The 19,296-nt window shown below is 53.2% G+C and overlaps 1 protein-coding gene across 7 annotated transcripts in view; it reads left to right on the forward strand.

Moving 5' to 3' along the window:
- TEX264 (testis expressed 264) overlaps positions 1-19,296 on the forward strand; it is a 31,619-nt gene that overhangs the window by 6,720 nt on the left and 5,603 nt on the right. For 6 of the 7 annotated variants that reach the window (XM_021068863.1, XM_021068862.1, XM_021068857.1 and 3 more), the window contains one exon: positions 7,541-7,762. The exons of the other annotated variant lie outside the window; for it this stretch is intronic. In XM_021068863.1, the coding sequence (XP_020924522.1) occupies positions 7,541-7,762 (222 nt within the window). The remainder of the gene's footprint in view (positions 1-7,540; positions 7,763-19,296) is intronic. 7 annotated transcript variants of the gene reach the window in all.

The raw sequence follows: 19,296 nt of genomic DNA on the forward strand, positions 1-19,296 counted from the left end.
GGGAGATTGGACTGGGCCTGGGTGAGAAGTGACCCAACCTGGTTGAGGGAAGAGTAGACATTGCGGTTTCAAAGTCACATGGCTGGGAGATGGCAGTCACTAAGTGAGAATCAAGAGCACTGTGGGAAGATCCTAGCCCAGATGGTAGACCCCCACCCTTGCAAGGGTCTATTGTGTAAGTCCTGCCCCTCCTATATGCTCCTCGACCCCTGCCTCTTCTCCTATACCCAACCCAATTGGAACCCTCTGCGAGAGGGATGAGGGTCCTGACAGTTGGCTCTCTCCTCATTGGCCTTTCCTGTTCTAGAAGCAGTATGTTGCTTCTTGGATTGGAGGTGCTAATTCCAGGATGGGAAAAGACCAAGACAGTGGGGTGTCTTGGGGTATATGCTGGAGGCTAGCCCAGGGAAGAGTGAGACAGAAGAGTCTTAGCTTGGGGAATTCTCTCCATGACCTGGCCCAGCCACCTCCAAGTAGCCCACTGTATAGCTCTCCTGGAGGTGTGGTAGGCCCTCTCAGGTGGGTCTTGGGTGTCCAGGGTTGGCTGGGAATAGCTTGACTTGGGTACTAGTCTGGGGGCCCATGGCCTGAGAGTACAGCCTTCAGGTCAACAATCCTGGGTTCTGATTGTCTCACCACTGTCTGCTATGTGATCTTGGGCATATCACAAACCCTCTCTGAGCCTCCATTTCCTCATCTGCAGAGTAATGTTAAAATACTTGCTCAGGAGTTCCTGTCGTGGCGCAGTGGTTAACGAATCCGACTGGGAACCATGAGGTTGCGGGTTCGGTCCCTGCCCTTGCTCAGTGGGTTAACGATCCGGCGTTGCTGTGAGCTGTGGTGTAGGTTGCAGACGCGGCTCGGATCCTGCGTTGCTGTGGCTCTGGCGTAGGCCGGTGGCTACAGCTCTGATTCAACCCCTAGCCTGGGAACCTCCATATGCCGCGGGAGCGGCCCAAGAAATAGCAACAACAACAACAAAAGACCAAAAAAAAAAAAAAAAAAAAATACTTGCTCATAAGTAAACTGGCAAGAATTAAGTGACATAGGTGAGGCATTTACCCCAGTACCTGGCCCTCAACAGAAGTGCAACTACAAAAAAATAGTTGGGAAAAAACCCTCATGCTAATAATTGAGTGTGATAAGGGGTTGTTAAGCCGGGCACTCGTAACCCAGGCCTAGACCTTTGGCCTGGCTGTGACTATCTGGGTGACAAAGGGGATGAACAGGTCAGAGATGCCCCTCTGATTCTGTCCATTCCAGTCATGGATCACTTTGGAAGAAACCTGTGTCCTTTTTCAGAGCTGGGTCACACCCTGACACCTGGTATGGCTCAGGAATGTTTACTCCCCACCTACTCTGGGAGCTGGGCAGAGATCCTAAAAAGTTTAGGGAACCCTGGACCCCCAGGCTTCAGCTGCTCATGGCTATCACAGACTCTGGGTTCACACTGTTCCTTGGAGAAGACCAAGGAACAGTTAGCAGGAGTTGCGGTACTATCTCACACGGTTTACTCCTGCTTTTTTATTTTCATGTAACAAATATTTGAGCACCTGGTCTGTGCAATTCTGCCCTGAGCACTGGTGCACTGTGGAGACCAAGGGGCCCAGCCCTCAGGACCTCTCAGTGGGGCCCAGGGAGCTGTCAGGGAAGCCTGAGGGACAGGCCTCATCTGGTCCTGACCATAGCCAAGAAGCCAAGCCTTCTACTTGCTAGCCATCTCCCATAGCAGTGCCCAGCATGGGGCCTTGCATATTGTGGTTCACAGAAGGACGGGACAAGATACAGGCTAAGCTGTTGAGCGTCCCATCCCTACTCCACTCTCCTCAACGCAGCACAACAGGAGCCAGAACCTGCTTCTCTGAGTGTGGGAGGAAGTGAGGCTATTTCAGGCTCTGTGAGTCGGGCAGTGGGTGACCAAGTGAGAGGTGGCCACCTGCTGTGGGTGCTGCCTACCCGTATAAAGTATGGACTGACAGGTCCCTAGCCATGCCCCTTTCAGGCCTCAGCTGGACAGAGAGAGGCTGGCTCTTGAGAAAAGCCTGATGAGGCTCACCTGGTCTGGCTCTGGGCCCAGGAAGTGACACAGGAAAAGACACTACTGGGGCAAAGTTGTAGTGGTTGCTGCGGACCCTCCCTTTCCTATGAGACGCTGCTTGAGCACATGTATCTTAAAGATACATATATATGTTATGTAGGTCAGTTAGCCAGCCGGCCCTATATCCCGGAGTTCTATATGGGAGGATCCTGTAAGATCTGGGCAAGTGGTTCTTGTGGGGCAGGAAGGAAGATTTCTTTCTCTCTCCCTCAAGGCCTTGGTGGAAAGGAAGGACCATGTGGCAGAAAGTTGACAGACTTTGCCAGAGGTGTCCCTCTCCTCTCCAGGGTGCAGCATTCATGGAGTATGACCATTTCCTCTTCTAAGTACCAAGGAGGGGGGTGAGTTCCAGAGTCAGTCAAGGATCTGTCCCCACCTCTCCACCTGCCTCCCTCAGTGGGTGCCTTCCTGTATGTGCACGTGCACACGCACACACACTCACACTTACGTATATCTGGGGGGGTTGGGGCCTGGTCTCTCTGGGATCCTAGGGTCTTAGGAAGGAGCTGGAGAGGACCCTGAGTGCCTCATTTGACCCTGACCAGTTCTGGCCTGTGAACAGGCCCTAGTAGCTGGGCTGCTGTCACTGTGCCCATGGGCCTGACCTGTCTGCCAGCCTGGCCCTCTGCCTCCTGCTACCCCCTCTGCTGCCACTGCCTCCTCTGCTGTGTTTGGAGCTTAAGTAACACCCATCTGCCTGCTTGGCTGAGGCATGTGGTGTGGCAGCCTGTTCAGTTTACCTGACTGAGGCTTAGGAGTAGGGGGGGGCAGCAGGCAACTGGTGGTGCTTAGAATCTGCCTTTAGTAAGCTAGACCACATAGAAGCTTTGTTTTTTCCCCTAGTCCACTGAGAGTTGGCCTGGGGTCACCAAGTCAGCAGAGGCTGAACCCAGGAAGAGTTTTCTGTCTTTGGCCTGTGCCATACTTCTCCTTCAGTGTCTGAGGTTGGCACCCCATGCTCTCCCTGGAGGCAGTGGGGTCATGTGGATCCAGTGAAGGGGTAGGGTGAGGGAGTAGGATTTCCCAGGATTGAGCCCTCAACAAGGGTGATGGGAATATGGGCTGAGTGGCTAATTCCTGAAGGCCCAGGCTGTCCCAAACCCCAGGTACCCCATGATGATTTTCTGCCAGATGGAGTCCAGGCTTTTGCTTGTAGCAGGTTAACTACAAGGTAGCTGTGGAAAGGTGAGGCCTTTTCTGCCCAACAGAGCTGCCTTTGGAAAGGAGAAAGGGTAAGATGTGGGAGGAAAAAGGGCTTTTGACTTGTCCTGAGTTTGAATAAAGGCTCTGCTGCTGACTAGCGTGTGACACTGAGAAAGTCACTTGGTCTGAGAACCCCTGATTCAGGGTTTTTGTTTTTCAGGGAACTAGATAATAATGATAAGGTCAAGTACTTAACTCCTAATAGGTGCTTAGCACTCTCGGCCTTCCCCCTTCTAACCTCCTGCATGTTGCCTGGGCCATGTGAAGAGGTGCAGTGTGGAGAGAAGCCATTGTGCAGGCATTTCCTAGCCAAAGCCTATTTCTTGGGCTCCTGGGTTGGCTGTGGGTTGTGTGGTGCAGCTCTGAAGCTGGTCTGCCTAGGTTTGAATCCTGATTCCAACACTGCTTTGCTGGGTGACCTTGGCTGAAGAGCTTTGCTTTCTGGGTCTCAGGAACAGTGCCTTTTGGAGTTAATGAGCTGATGCATGGAAGGCAACACCTGAGGCCAGTGGCAGAGCACCTTGTCAGATTCCAGATGTTGTTGTTAGGATTATCTTGGGCATGAAAAGAGGAAGGCCCTGAAAGACTTCTGGGTGGTAGCTCTCAGAAAGCCCCTGGACCCTCTTTGGAGGCTGACATCCTACTGACTCCCCTCCCCTCAAGCCTGAAGTGCGAGTCCTGTCCTCTAACCCAGCTGTCTCAGTCACCCTCACCCATGTCCTGACTAGTGCCAGCCCCGCTGTGCATCTGGGTCCCAGCTGCTCAAGGAAGTTGGACCTGTGGGGCTTTTGTTGACCTGTAGCACACAGATGGGTGAATGAGCTGTGGCTGCTTTGTCCTGCTGGGGGGCACCAGTGCAAGTGAAGGGCCTTGCTCCCACTTCTTTCATTACCTTGGGCAGCTTTGGACTGTGTAGGCTGGCCAGGGATTGTAGGTTCTAAGCAGAACTACTGTCTTCTCACAATGCTCAGACTCAAGAGGCACCACAGCCTGAAGGAGATGCTCTGGTATCTCTTTCCTAGCACTTTTACTCTGAGGGTGGATTCTGGATGGGCCTGCCTTACCCAAATTGGTGCTAGGTCTGGCCACTGACTTGTCTGTCTCCCTGGTGTGGTTCCTTTCTGTGGCTAGTTCTCGTCCAGCTCTTGTTCTGGGCTTAGATGCCCAGAGAAAGGACTGATATAGAGAGGAAGGGGAGAAGGCAGTTAGAACTGGAGGCCCTTGCTGATCTTCTATAGTCAGACCCAAATAAAGACATTTAATGAGCCAAGAGGCATGCATGGGTGGAGTTTCTAACCATCAGGACACTCCTACCTTCTGGGCCCTTGACAGCCTCAGTGGGCTGTTCCCCTGGAGGTAGGCTGTTCCTCCTCATAGGAGCCCAGGAAAGCCTTCCCCTGCTCTGAGACCCACCTTGCCACTTACCAGTTTTTCTTAGAGCCTCTCTCATCTCTTTGTTGCTGGTGCCTGGTTTAACTGCCTCCCTGCTTCTGCTTGGTATGGGGCTGCTTAGCAGGAGGTGGGCTTACTAGGTGACCTCCTAGGCTGCCCCTTAGCCATTTGGGCAGGGGAGGGGGCAGGAAGTGTCCTCACTTGTAAAACTGAAAACTTATTCAGGCAGGCAGTAAGTACCTGTGCCCCCTCCCCCTCCCCCTCTAGGATCTCAGGAGCTCTGTCTTCTTATTAGCTGCTTTCCTCCCCTGTGACAGGAATTCTTCCTTTTTCAAGATGGAGGGAGAGGAGGTTTGCTCATGGTGCAGACCCATGTGTGCATGTGTATGCATGCTTGCATATACTATCGCTGAGGAACCTTTCGTGTGCACAGGATTCTGGCCCTTTCTGGCCTGGAGTGGTGGAGAGACCACCATTTACAGTGTAGCGTAAGACGTGCTCCCTTTGATGGGCATTTTGAAATTAGAAAGGAGGGGCTACTTGAAGGATGGTTTCCCAGGCAGAAGAGACTCTGGAGTAGGGTTAGGAGGACATTCCAGGCAGAGGAAGTCGCCTACGCAAAGGGAGGAAGCATGAGAGGATATGGCATGTTTGGGGAGCTGCAAATAGTTCCGTGTGGGCATGTTTAGGAGGTGTGAGGGGAGAGAAGGCTGGCAAGGCCTCTTGGCCAGTGCCTGGATTTGTCTCTCCCTCTGTGATGCAGATGCTTTAGTTGGTGCTTGCCTACCTGGGTCCTGACCCCTACTTAGGCCTGGGGATGCAGAAAAGAAATGCCAGGTGAGTGTATGGACAAATCCAGGCAGTGTTGTGTGGGCCACTCTGAGACAGTTTTGCATGCTGGACTCTGGAGTTTCATCTTAGAGGTCAGTTGGGATCCATTGAGAGGTTCCAAGCAGGATGATCACAGGTGTTCTGGTGCCTTTAGGGGACTGAGGAGGATGTGAAGCTGGGAGTTCCATGAGGGCTGCTGAAGTGATGAAACCCTGCAACTCATACCCCAGCAAGCTAGGGGTTGGGGAGATGCTTATCAAGTGGCCCACCCGTTTCTCTATTTAACCTGTATTGGATGTTTCTTATATATAACATAGGTCACTAGAATTAGGAACCAGAAGATGGACTTTGCTCTAAGGCACTGTCTCTTGGTCTGTCAGCAGGGGGCCTCCGGCCTTTCTGGCCTTCCTCAAAACTTGGGTGTGAATGGGATAGTTGCACCATCTAGAGACAAGATTTGGTACTGCAGCAATCTCTTCCAATGCCTCTGGGTGGGGTGGGAAGTGTCTGGCTGAGAGAAGTGAGACTGCCAGATAGACTTTCTGTGAGCAAAAGTTTACAGTGTTTGGGTATGTGGAGGGTGCTACTGAGCCACCCTGATAGCTCTCCTAGAGGGTGTTTGGACCTGAAGGATGGCCTGGGAGGAGCTGCATGTTAGAGGTTTGGGTAGATGGGCATTCTGGGCCAGTGGTTACTTGTTTGGACTGTGTCATAGCTACTAATAACTGACAACAATTATGGAGCGCTTGCTGGATCATGCTAAGCCCTCATGTGCAGCATCTCATTTAATACAATTCTGTAAGTTGCTGTAAAGGAACTGGGGCTTCGGGAAACCAAGGGGCTCATCTAGAACACAAGACTCAAGATTCACACCCAGGCCTGCCTCTCTCCAGAAGTTGTGATCTGACCACTATACCATATTGCCTGAACTGTGCTTAATGACATAGGGTTCAAAAGACTAGGAAAGGCACCAGAGCAGCAGAGATCAGGGGGTGACCTCCATGGACTAGGCAGAAGTGGCCATTTGCCCAAGTTTCAGGCAAAGTGAGACTCCAAGAACAAGGCTGAATTGGCCAAAGTAGAGAGTCAGAGCAGAGCTGAGAAATCTCTAGGGGGTTGTTGACAGGGTTTGGAAAGGGCCAGTGGGAGGGCCAAGATAGGTAAAAATAACTTTATAGTGCTGGGGAGGTAGGCTGAGGAGAGAAGCAAGTGGAGGTGGAAAGAATTTAAATTGAGGGGTCAGTAGGGCCTGAGTAGGGCCTTTAGATCAAGAAAAACCTGAGATGAAGAAAATAAGGTCTGTGGTAAGTCTCTTGGATTTAGAATCAGATACCCCAGGGCATGGTACAGATTCAGAGGTAAGATAAACTGGAGCCCCTTGGTGCCCAGAGGAGAAGAAAGTGCTGGACCTTGCAGGCCTGGAATCAGGCCTAGGAAGTGTTGGAGACTCTCATAGGAGCCTCTACCTGGCTGGGGTTTGTGGGAGTCAGGGGAGGGAGGGAAGCTACGGAGGAAAGCATAGTGCAGTGAAGTGTAGGTACTAGGAGCCCAGAGGGCCTTGGAGGGGAACTGGTAGTCTCAGCCAAGAAGGGGTTTGGGAAGTGGGGCAAGGTTTGGATGGGGTGTGGGTTGGAGAGACGGTCTGGAGGCCCAAGTGATGGTGGCTGGCCCTGCCTAAGAGCCCGGGGGAGAGGATCTTACAGTGTTTCTTCAGCAGTCCAGTGTTCACTGTGATTCTGATTCCTGACTAGCACTTCCTGTGGCTGTTCCACAAGCCAGCAGAGGCCTGGCCTGTGCCATGGAGGAATACATGAAGGGATGGATGAGTCCTGCAGCAGGGATGCCACAGGCTGAGGCCATGGATGGATTTCAGCAGGAAAATGATCATCTCCATAATAGCGCCTGGGGTTGTGTGGCTCTGTGCAGCTGGTGGTTCTCTTGAGGCCCAAGCTGGCACAGAAGCCAGGAAGCAAGAGGTCTATGCCCAACCCTGACACTCCTGCTCTGCCTCCCCAGGTGCCCCCTGAGAAATGCCGCTGTGCGGTGGGCAGCATTCTGAGTGAAGGTGAGGAGTCACCCTCCCCAGAGCTCATCCGACTGTATCAGAAATTTGGCTTCAAGATATTCTCCTTCCCGACACCCAGCCATGTGGTGACAGCCACTTTCCCCTACACCACCACCCTGTCCATCTGGCTGGCTACCCGCCGTGTCCATCCTGCCCTGGATGCCTACATCAAGGTGAGGCACAAGTCTGGTTTGTGTATCAGGAGCAGCTAGTCCTTTGGGAGGGAGCTGGGGCAGCCTGCCTAGCCCGGAAGTGGGGGAGTGGTTTGGGGAGGGCAGCACCTAGTAGAGCAGTTACCTATGGAGCTAGGAAGATGGGCAGAGGCTGTTCGTATTTCTTCCATACACCCAAGGCCTCATGGCCCCCAAGCATCTCCCAGGAGCATGGGGAATTTGTTCAGCAACCTAGCCTTGTCAGTTCAGCTCTGACTCAGACCAGAGACACCGTTAATACTCAGCCCCGACTCCAGGCCACCCTGTCCCCATCCTGCTAGAGGCCTGCAGAACAAGGGCCCTGAGACAGACTTTCCCTGTTGTAAATTCCTCCTCCTCTAAAACATTTTGTACACTTGGGTGCTAGGGAAATGACCTCAATTTGGGGTTGGAAGCAGATGTTTATTCATTTATTCAGCTTGTATTTATTTATTTATTTTTCACTACATAACATAAACATTCTAATTCACCAGGAAGATATAACCACTCTAAGTTTTGATACATCTAAGAAAATAGAGACTATAAGTGTATAAATAATACATATATCAGATTGGTAAAACTATAAAGAGAAATTGATAAAGTTATCATGATGGCAGATTTTAACACAGCTTTTTCAACTATAGAAAGGCAGATAAGTATTAGAGCAATAGAAAATTTAAACATATAATCTAATATCAGCTTAGATTTATTGAACGCCTGTGCCAAGTGCTATGCTGGACATGATTTGAGATATTGGTGCGTGAAATAGGCATTTCTAGTGAGGTGGTGGAGATAGTTTATAATCTCAGACAAAAAATCCTATGCGTGCTAGAAAAGAACAGGGTGAGAAAAGGTAGGGAACCGGTTGGACAGAGTGGTCAGAAACAGCCTCTTGGAGGAGGTAACCTCTCGGAATCCTAAGAGTCCTTGGAGCGGGGGTAAGAATGTTCTATGCAGAGCCGGAGTGAGGAGCATGGGTTTGATGTAAAGACAATGGGAAGTTACTGCAGAGTTCCAGCCAGGAGAGTGCCAGGATCTAAGCTGTGCCTGTGCAAGATGGGTTATGCCTTCCCTGGGCAGGTGGGACTGGATCATGGCTCGTGGGGGCGGGGTGCAAGTACTTAGAGGCTGTCATGAATCCTGCTGTGCATGGCAGCATCTTGAGCGGGGGCAATGGTGGTAGAGATGCAGGCAAGGGCAGAGAGTTAACAATTTGTTTTGGAAGTAGAACTGATGGATTTGTGGATGTGTTGGATGGTGGGAAGGGAAAAGATTAGGAGGAGTCACAGGTTTAGGTCCCCTCTGGCCGGGGCAGGTGTGAGAGTGTGTAGTGGTGCTTTCCACTGAGGTGTGGAGGGCTGAGGGGGGTACTGGTTTGGGGCGGGGTGGTGGGGGCAACAAGCTCTGTGGGCTGTGTCAGAGGATCTGCTTGATGAGCGACAACCGAGTTGGCAGTGGTATGTGTGGTCTAGAGTTGAGAGAGGATTGGGCTGGAGGATGACATAAGCCTATTGACAGTATTTTCCCTGAAAGGCCAGGTGTGGCTGGGGTCAGGGGATGGGAGAAAAAAGTTGGCAGGAATATGAACTTAGCAGTTTTGGAAGAACCTGCAGCTTACTCTCCAAAGCATCTTGGGAAAAGGGACAGGGCCTTGGTGATGGAAATGGGAGCCCAGAGATGTCCTGGTTAAGGAGGTATAAGAGTCTGGTGTCAGGGCTGGGGAATGAATAAATGGAGCTCTGAGTCACCAGCTATGGCCTGCATGGGCAGAAAGAAGAAGGGAAGAAACAGGAGGGCTGTCGTGGTAGGGCAGGGGCATGGGGAGAATGGCAGAGGATTTTCTTTGTGAGCTGGAGGGTGGCATCCAGAAGGGTGCTGAGGGTGGTGTTGGTCTGGAGACTAAGGGGCAGGGTGAGACAGGAAGCAGGAGAGCTAGTTGATAGTGAGGGCAGGAAGGGAGACATCAGTGCCCTCAGTCTGCTGAGCATGTCATCCAAGGAAGGGCTGGTGTGTGGTGTCTCCAGTCCTGTCTGTGATATCCTCAGCTTCAAGGGCCGGTCTAGAGGAGCACCCCAGAAAAAGACTTTCTGGGTTCCAGACCTCAGAACAGGACACGTGGCATGTGGTGTGGTGGCGAGCAACCCAGCCACCAAAGCCTTTTCTTGGCTTCAGGGATTTATTTTTAGATACCTTTGTCCAAATTTCCCGGCCCCTGACAGCTTCACAAGTTGCCTGGTTTGACGTCACCTCTTTGATGAAAGCTCTTCCTCCTACCTCCTCCTCCTGTGGGAGCCTGTCAGCTGTGCTCTGGGCTTGGTTTTCCTGGGGTTGGGGCAAGAGCAGGGGGTGTACCATCCTCTCTCCTGCCTGAGATGAGGAAGCCATGGGTGAGGGCAGAGCAAGGGGCTTCTCAGGGATGCCTGTGAGGCATGCTGTGTGGGCTTGACCAGCAGCTGGGAGAATGAGAGAGGTGCCAGGCTGCCCACAGAGCAGGCACAGCCGAGGTGCTCTGCTGGTTTCCGTGGGTGGAGGTTACCTCTGCGTCTATGCTTAGCCTGATCTTTCATCCTAGGAAACAGAACCAGGTGAAAGACGAGGAACGTGTTGGTTCTGTTTGTTGGTCTTAGCCTGCAGTGGACGGGGGATGGCCCTGTGCCTGTCTCAGCATAGGAAACAGAGAGAAGAGAATATGAGGCTCGCTCTCACACCTGCCCTCTTCCCCATTGCCCTGGGCCTAGAGAAAAGCAGCTGCTAATGAGACTCTGGGTGCTTCTAACTGCTTTTAATCGTGTGGGGGGGAAACACACGTTACGTACATGTGCGCAAGGGCTTTTTCTCCGCCTTACTCACTCACCTCTGGATCTGAAGGTAGGTCTGCTGTGGAGTTGCTTCAGACACAGTGATTAGCAGCCCATGGACTTTCTATTTCAGGAGGGATGAGGGAGGCCAGCAGCCAAGGGGAGGGGAGGGAGGGCTTGGCAGGCTCACCTGCCTCCCCAGAGGCTTCAGCGAGGGGTGGAGGGGAGTGATCTCAGAGCTTTGGATGAGGGAGATGGAGAGCAGCTACTGTTCTGACAGTTGCACATGTGTCTGAGCCTGGGACAGGATTGGTCTCATGGGACAGCAAGAGTCCTAGGGGAGGGAGTGGTCTCTCTGAGGAACCGAAGAGAAGCATTTGTCAGGCCTCTGTGGGGGTTCTGGAAGGATGGCTGGATCCTGGGTTTGTCGTCTGTGTGGCAGCTCCTGGCTCTCTGGCCAGGCTTCCCCAGCTTGGTAGCCAGGCACACTGAGCTGTAGGGGCTGGTACTCTGACTTTACTCCTCCACATAAACCACTGGGGCCCCTAGGCTGAGCACTCTGGGCCAGCATGTGTGTGAAGAGTCCCTGGGTTCTATGTGACTATTAGTCTATGTGGAAGTGCCCCAGTTTTGCCAGGCCACTCCACCAGAGTCTAAGGAGTTAGACTCCAGGGCAGGAGGAGACCCACCCTGAGCCCCAGGAAGGAGTTTCTTCTGGCAGCCACAAGAAGGAAATGAGCAACTTTGAAATTGCAAGGCTGCAGAGGAGGTAGAGCTCAGATGTCAACCCAGGGCAACAGGCAAAGGCCTCTCAATTCACCACAGGGCAGGACCAGTCTTAATGATCTCCAGGGAAGGCTTGAGGCACATGGAGCAGACCAGAGGTGAGTGTGAGGTCTGGGGCCCCATGAGTAGAATTGTATGTGAAGTCCCTGAGGTCTGTACTTGGCTCATGTCTGTGCAATTGGCAAGGTCACTAAGTGTTAGACAGGCCAGCCAAGCCCTTGGTGCCTGACTTCTTCCCAATAAGATCTGTGATCTTTTCCAGAAACCCCTTTCCCCAAGGCCTGTGCTTTCCTACCACTTTCAGGGGAGGATCCTTGTGATGTTTGGGCTTCTCCTGAGTTTAGGGAGACAGCATTGCCTGTGCGGAGGCTGGTTGGCTGGGAAATCCAGACAGGCCCTGGAAGTCGGGTAATGGCTCTTTCTTCATAGAACTGGAGAGGAGTGGTAGGCAGGGCAGGTTATAGTGAGCCAGTGGGAGAGTTTTGGAACAACTGGGTTGATGGGATAGTCCTACCAGAGACAGTCATGGGCAGGGAGCCCAGATCTTAGTTCTCAGACTGATCTGGAGCAGGAGCCTAGGAGCTGTGCTGTGGTGCCCTCCTGGCTGGCAGCCAGAGGTAGGGGCCTGCACTCAGACCCTTACCTGCTTGGAATGGAATAGCTCTGCCTTGGGGTTTTCAGATCAGAGGACCTTGTGAGCTTTTGTTTGGAGGAGAATATTTGAGACTTAATGGGTTTGAAAAGCTCTGTCCCAAGAGCGGTCCACAATTGGGCAGATGCCTCCTCCGCCCCAGCCAGCTGCATGTGTGTTCCAGATCCCAAGGATACTGTGGCAGTTGCAGTGTGAGTGGATCAGAAAGGCGCCAGGACTCATCCCTTGTGTAGGCAGGGGCTGGGGTTCCCAGAAGAGGCAGTTGTTTCTTGGGGAGCTGGAAGCTGGACCTGGAGGAAGCCCTGGGGAGGGTTAGGGTGAACATCTCTGGAATGAACTTCCAAGTGGGGGGGGGGAGCTGATAGGCTGACTGTGGGGGAACAGCCAGCTGGAAACTAAGGAGCAGGGGCCTCAGTGGGGTGCCTGCAAAGTGGGTCAGCTTGTTGAGTTGTGGGCAGGGAGGAGGCTCCCAGTAATGTGGTCAGAGTCTGGGTCTCATCTAATGACTCAGAATCTCCCATGTTTATTTCCCCTTAACCTGTCCCCGTGACTTTGAGGGAATCAGTGGTGGGGTGGGTTGAGTCCACACTGAGGCCAGAACACCAGTAGGGAGCAGCATGGCCCTGGCAGTGGGAATCCAGGTAAGGAAGCCCCAGTGGGATATGAAATTTGGGGTCATCTCTCTCCCTGCCCATCACCTTTACTGAGCTATGTGGGAGAGTTCGTGAGGATTATTTTTAATAAGGGTGGCCCTCCTGGTATCTCAACTCAGTCGCTTAGCAGTTATTTTCTGGGGCCTCTTTTGTGTGGCATTGTTTGGGTCCTGGGGGAACCAGCCAGAAGGCAGGCATGGGGTCCTAATTAAAGCCAACATCCCCATTGTTTTACCAATAGGGACATGGAGGCCTGGGGAGGGAAGGTTACCCAAGGTCAAGGCATGAAGCAGTGGCTGATTCCAGACTAGGTCCCCTGGGCTGAGGATCATTGGTGGCTACATGCCGGTTTCTACTCCAGCCTGTCCATGAGTGGGGCTGGGCCCAAGAGGCTGAAGACTTGTCATGAACTTGGAGTGCCCTGAGGATAGTGCACAGAGTCGGCCTGGGACTATAGCACTGGGGCCCAACACCCGCCTGACCCTCTGTTTCTAGCCTTGGTGGGCAGAGTCAAGGGCTAAGGCTGTCAATCTGAGAGGCTACTGGGGGAACAAGAAGCAAAGGGCAGAAAGATCCTGGCTGCCTATTTGCCCAGCAGGCACTCATTAAGGAAGACCTTGGCAGCTGTTCCAGGCATAGGAAGCAGCTGCTGCATGTGCTTATTGGGCCTCATGCCCTCATCCTCAGTGAGATGCAGGCAGCTCCATTCCCACGTTTCCTTCACTGGGGCTCCAGGGCCAGCCCACCTGCCAGTGCTGCTACCTGATAATTGGCCTGCCCCAGCCCAGGAAGGAGGGTGCTCTCAGCAGCACCAGGACCTGAAGTCTTTCTTCCCAGAGCTCTTTCCTCCCATCATCTCTCCCAGCCACAGGGCTTAGCCATGCCTAGAGTGAGTGAGGCGAGGAGGGGAGAGATGGATTCACTGGGAAAGGAAAAGCAACCTTTGCAGAGGGTGGAGTTTGGGCTGACCCTTGAAGGATGGGTAGTGTTTTCCGGGTAGGAAGCAAGTCAGACAGAAGCACTGACTTGAGCATAGCTTGTGTGTCCACTGTGGCTGGAGTATAGGGGAAGAGCAAGAATTTGGGCCCAAGAGATGAGGCTGGGTCCTGAAGGCTCTCAGGACCCACTGATGTGTGGGAACAGATGAGTAATAGCATCCAGGCTGGCTTTAGATGCTGGGACATGGAGACTTGAGTACTGGGACATGGAGAGGGAGAGCCTGAGGCCACAGTCAAACTTCAAGCTAACAGAAATGCACGCATACCCTGGCTCCGCCTAGGAAGTTGCCACTGGATGTTGAGGTGTGAGGGGACCCACACAGGAGGCTAAGCCTCTCCTTTCTTCTGACCTGGGCCCTGGAACCCATTCCTCAGCCTCTCTGGTTTCACCCCTCCCTGCTCCCCTACCCCCAGAATGAAAGACAAAGCCAGCCTTTGCTGGGGCGGGCGTGGGAGCCACCACTCTTGAAATACCAGCTCAGATATGGTAGCTTGGCAGCCCTGCAGGACCCTGGAGGCTGAGGCTTGTCTGGATGGTGCTGTGGGCTTGGGCTGTCACCAATCCCGAGAGCCTTCTTCTCCAGGCAGATAGGCCTTACCAAGGAATAATTCTTTTGCTCTTCTCCAGAGAGCTTGGGATTCCAGGAACAAGGAAGAAGGAGAGATTCTAAGGAGAGAGATCCCTCCAGAGCAGAATAGCTTAGAACCCTCAGTTAAACAGAGGCCACCTGTCCTCTTAGGCAGATGGGAAATCTAAGGCTCCAGAGGGAAGGTCTTCCCTGAAGGGCAAGTGGAGGTGCCAGTCAGAGATGAGAAATTCAGAGTGTTCTTCTCCTCCCCTACCGTCTCTCTTTCCTCTACCTCTCTGTCCCCACTTGCCCACCTGTCCTTCCCTCTGGCACTTTCTGATTCCTCTGGCTGCCAAGTGCTTGGCTTCATGGCTCCATCTGCACCAAGCAGCCTTCCTGCTGCTGCATAATCAATCAGCAACATTTTTGTCGGTTTGTGAGCCGTACTGGAGTCAAGGTCCTTGACTGTACAGATGCTGCAGACAGCGGCAGGATCCTGGAGAGGGATAGGCTGTGGAGCCTGCCATGGCAGCAGCAGCATCTGGGAAGCTGTGGTTCCTCTTCCATATTTGGAAATGAGAGTGGTACGATCCAAGGTGTGAACCCCAGAACTCCCAAGAGGGGTAATCACCCCCACACTCACCAGCCTTCTGGTGCTGCTTCATGATGGCCCAAAAGGCCAGAGCAGAGCTGAGCTGGGTTTGAGTATTGGCCACTTGGGCCCTGGGGAAAGCCCCGGTATGGCTGTGGGTGAGGGGCTTCCTGGTCTACCCAAGTACCGGGGTGTTTAAAGGCCTGGGTCCCCTGTGCCTGCTTAGAGAGAACTGCCCTCCCCTGCTTTTCAGTGCCCTAACCCACCCTAGTCTCATTGCTGCAGAGGCCCTCCTCATGGGCTGCCCAGGAAGCCAGGGCCTGGGTGTGCAGGAATATGAGCAGAGGTGTAAATTGTGTGGCAAGCTGCCGGCTCTGAGGTGAAAATGAAAAGTCTTCAGGCAGCGGCAGCAGCAGGCACAGCAGGCTGGGGTGCCAGGCACAGCACCCCGCCTCCCTGCCTCACTCTCACACCTTCCCCTTTATGCAGTCTTCCCCAGGCTCCCGCCTAGGCCTGACTCCTCTGCCATTTAGAAGGGAACTCCCGATACCATCTTGGGCTAGACTCCACCTCAAGAGGGCCTTCCTCTCTTGCTTTTATTATTTCTTCTAACTAGCTGACTAGTGCACAGAAAAATCAGCTGTACTTTTGTTAATTTTGTGAGCTTAATGTTCATGGTAGTTTCTCCATTGATTCTCTTTGGGTTTTTCCAGCGTACAATTGTCTTGTCTTTAAGTAATGGGGTTTGCATTTATCTTTTCCAGTTGTTACTTTCATCTATTCCAATCTCTTTATTTTAAGTTGGAGAGATTGAGATACAGGGAGAAGCCACCCATTTGTCAATAGCTAGGCCAAAGCTCTAGGCTCCTGCCTGGAACTCTCTGTGCCACTTCCTGCCCCCTCTGTCCTGTCCCTGGCAGCCCCATCTCATTCCTTGTCTTCTTTGCATCTAATTTTCAGAGCTCTGGGCCCTCTTGTTCCAAGGGGGGAGGGTGTTCACCAACCCTTCTGCAGGCTGTCTTTGCTGGCACTGCAAGGTCTCCAGAGCTGTCTCTTCCCACCCCACAGACAGGTGTGGCTTCTGGGACAGAGGTTGTTGGGAGGCCCATTGGGGATAAAAAGGGGCTAGAGAGAGGGAAGTTGATGGAAGTTTCTGGGCAGAATAATAATAATGTGCTACATTCCAGCCATAGCCCCTGCTGTGCCTCCCCCATCACTTTGCACATGCAGCGCAGACCGACTGCCTAAGGGGCCTCCAGGGTCTGAGCCCCCACTCGCAGGGACTGCTGTTTGCAGGCGGGTACACTTCAGTGTCTATGTAATTAAAAATGAGCATGCCTCACTTCACCCAGTGAAGAGATGCCACCACCTCGGGTGGGATACAACAGCTGTTTGCTGGCTGTGTGACTGTCCAGCGTGGCATGGAGGGACAGATAGGAGTGGGCCACTCTGAGTGAACAGAAAGGCCTAGGGCCCTGAGTGAATCGGAAGTAAAGGGCCAGGATTGGGTGGAGATCGATGGAGCAGACCTCATCCCTTTTGCTTTTTTAGGGCCCTACCGGGGGCATATGGAGGTTCCCAGGCTAGGGGTCAAATTGGAGCTGTAGCTGCCAACCTACGGCACAGCCACAGCAACTTGGAATCTGAGCTGTGTCTGCGACCTACACCACAGCTCACAGCGTCGCTGGATCCTTAACCCACTGATCGAGGCCAGGGTTCAAACCCGCATCCTCATGGATACTAGTCAGATTCATTTCCACTGTGCCACAACAGGAACTCCTCTTATCCCTTTTTGGGCCTAAAGCTTGTGTAGAAGATATGTGACCCAGTTTTTGGCCTGCACCCATTGCTTTGTGCTTTGAGGGATTTGAGCCACCTAGCTCCAAGCAAACCCAGGCTCTCAGCAGCCTGGGAATAGGGATCCGCCTTCAGTATATCCCTGTGCCCGACCTCTTTAGCACACCACACCTTCTCCACCCCTAGCCCAGGCCAGGGCACAGGTTGATGCTCTGAGGGCAGAACTGCAAATGAGGGTAGTTCAGGTCCTCTTTCTTTCTTCTCTCCTCCCCCTGCTCCCCAATTCAGTAAGAACCCCCCGGTGGGGCATTGTGGGTCCTCTGGGGAAACCTTGGCCCAGCTGCCAATCCAGCCCCTTTGCAGGAGCCCTGAGTTGCATGGGCCACATGTTTGCTCCAGGACAGCAGCTCAACTTGAGGTGGGAAAGGGGTGTGTGCTGCTCCTTTCCTGTTTGCCAGCACCTCTGGAGGAGAGGGGAATGGGCTAATGTTGGTGCAGGGGTGGTGGGGGATGTGCTGGTGACTGAGGTCTCCTGGAAACCCTGCATTATGGGTGGTTTCCCAGGTCCCTCTTGTTTCTGACTGTGGACCATCTGAGTGTAAGAGAAGCCTTGGGGATGTGTCTGAGGGACTGGAACAACAGAATCCAGTGTCTGGCATGATTAGCTGACATCTTCCTGTCAGGTAGGGAAAATTATAGACATCTGCATCTGTCCCATCTTGGAGCAGGGCTTTGTGATTCCCTTGATTCCGTATGTGGGAGTGAGCTGCCCTGGCTTGTGGCCTTATCAGTTAGCCAGTGGCTTCAGTGGCCAGAGCAGATTGCCCTGTCCTGGTGATGCTTCTTCAAGCCTCTGGCTGTCTGGGCTGTGGGAGGGGATATGCCCAGGGCTGGGAGGACTTGAGGCCCCTTTCCCCAGAAGTACCAGCCCATTGTGGCTTTACCCTGGTGTCCTTGGCAGTCTGTTCTCCAAGGGCTCCCTGGAGCTTGCCGAGGGAGAGGCAGCTGGCCTTGCCTTCCTCTGATGATTTTCCAATATTTAGTAGCTCGTCGACATGCTGCTTGGTCCACAGCTCCTGCTATGCAGCAAGGATCTGAGACCTGGCCCATGGCTATCCTCTCTTCCCTCAGAGGCTACACCTGGCTGGGAGGGAAAGCATTCGTCCTCTCTGCCTCATTACTTAGGGACAGGGCATGTGGCTAGTCCTGCCCCTACCCTCCATCCCAGCCCCCACTGGACTTATCTTTGGTAAGTGGTCAGAGCATGGGGAGAGGGCTCAAGGAAAGGCTACAGGGACAGTTATGAGCCCTTACCCTACATAATGGGCCTGGGTTGTAAGTTTCTGCTTTTGCCTTCTTCCTGCCCCATCTCTGCCCCTGAGTCTGAATTTTGACAGGATCCGTCATGTGTTAAAATGATTTGGGGCTGAGCTGTCAATGAGATTTTAATTAGCTCTATTCCTCTCTCCAGCAGGGAGGGCCAGGGCTCCCCAGATGACGGGGCTAGGACTGGGCTGGCCTTGGGTATGAGGCTGCCCCTCCAGGGGCCTGGGGACAGGCTTGGGCAGCTGGCACTCCTTGAGTGGGGTGCTGTGAGGAGGGAGGGCCAAGCAGGGAAGGAAGGGCTGGGTAGCCCCAGGCCACAGTTTTCTATCCCTCCTCTCTCTCCCCTGTTCCTCTGTTCTCCCGGATGGCTTTGAGATGAAGGCGATGGCAAGGATAGAGGATGTAGTTTCCATGGCAACGGGGCTGTCCACAGCCAGGCAACTTCAGAGCTGGGCTCTCTGGAGGAGGCAGATGCGCAGAGCAGCCACAGTACAGCCTCCCGCCTGCCAATGAGGGGGCTGGCAAAGCAGGTGGCAAGGGTGACTGCCTGGTCCTACCCACCCTGATGCCTGGCCTAGAGGAGAGAGTGGAAAGGGCACTGTACCCTCTTATCATCCCTGTTACTTCCAGAAGGAAAGCTAGGCAGGTGGCTTGAGTGTTGGTGAGGGTTGGGGTATGGCCCCATTGTACCTGGAATTTGGGGGTAGGCATAGTCTCTGGTTCCTGGAAGCATTCTCAAAAACCAGCTAGCCTTTGAGAGATGGGCCTCCAGGTAGCTGATGGCCACTCATTGGCTTCCTTTTGTATCATTTGAATGCCAAGAGCATGGTATGCTGGTGAAGGCCATGCCCTGATTGGTTTCAGAGGGCCTTTTCTTTCCTCTCACAGTCAGGGAAGGACCTGGACCTTCTTTAGGGATCCTCTCTGACCCCAGCCTTAGTGATGTGACACAATTCACTGAGTGGGGCTCAGGTTTGGCACATGCTTACCCTCAAGTGCTGACATTAGAGGGGCCCCAGAGCCTAGTGGTTCCTCATTCCTGGAGTCGTGTTCTTGTTTACCCACCTCCTAAAGACCAGCGTGGGGGTGGGCGTGTGGGCAGGTAGAAACACAGAGGCAGCCATTGGTGTGTTCAGAGATGGGAGGAGCTGGATGCATGGACTCATGAGATGGCCTGAAGAGCATCCAGGTTGGTGAAAAAGGTCAGACTCAAACTATTAAAAATAATGACTTTCTGGAGTTACAGCCATGGTGTAACAGGATCGGTGGCATCTTGGGAGCACTGAGACGTGGGTTCAATTCCTGGCCCAGCACAGTGGGCTGAGGATCCGGTGTTGCTGCAGCT

This window comes from Sus scrofa, chromosome 13, assembly GCF_000003025.6.
Source record: "Sus scrofa isolate TJ Tabasco breed Duroc chromosome 13, Sscrofa11.1, whole genome shotgun sequence".
NCBI lineage: Eukaryota > Metazoa > Chordata > Mammalia > Artiodactyla > Suidae > Sus > Sus scrofa.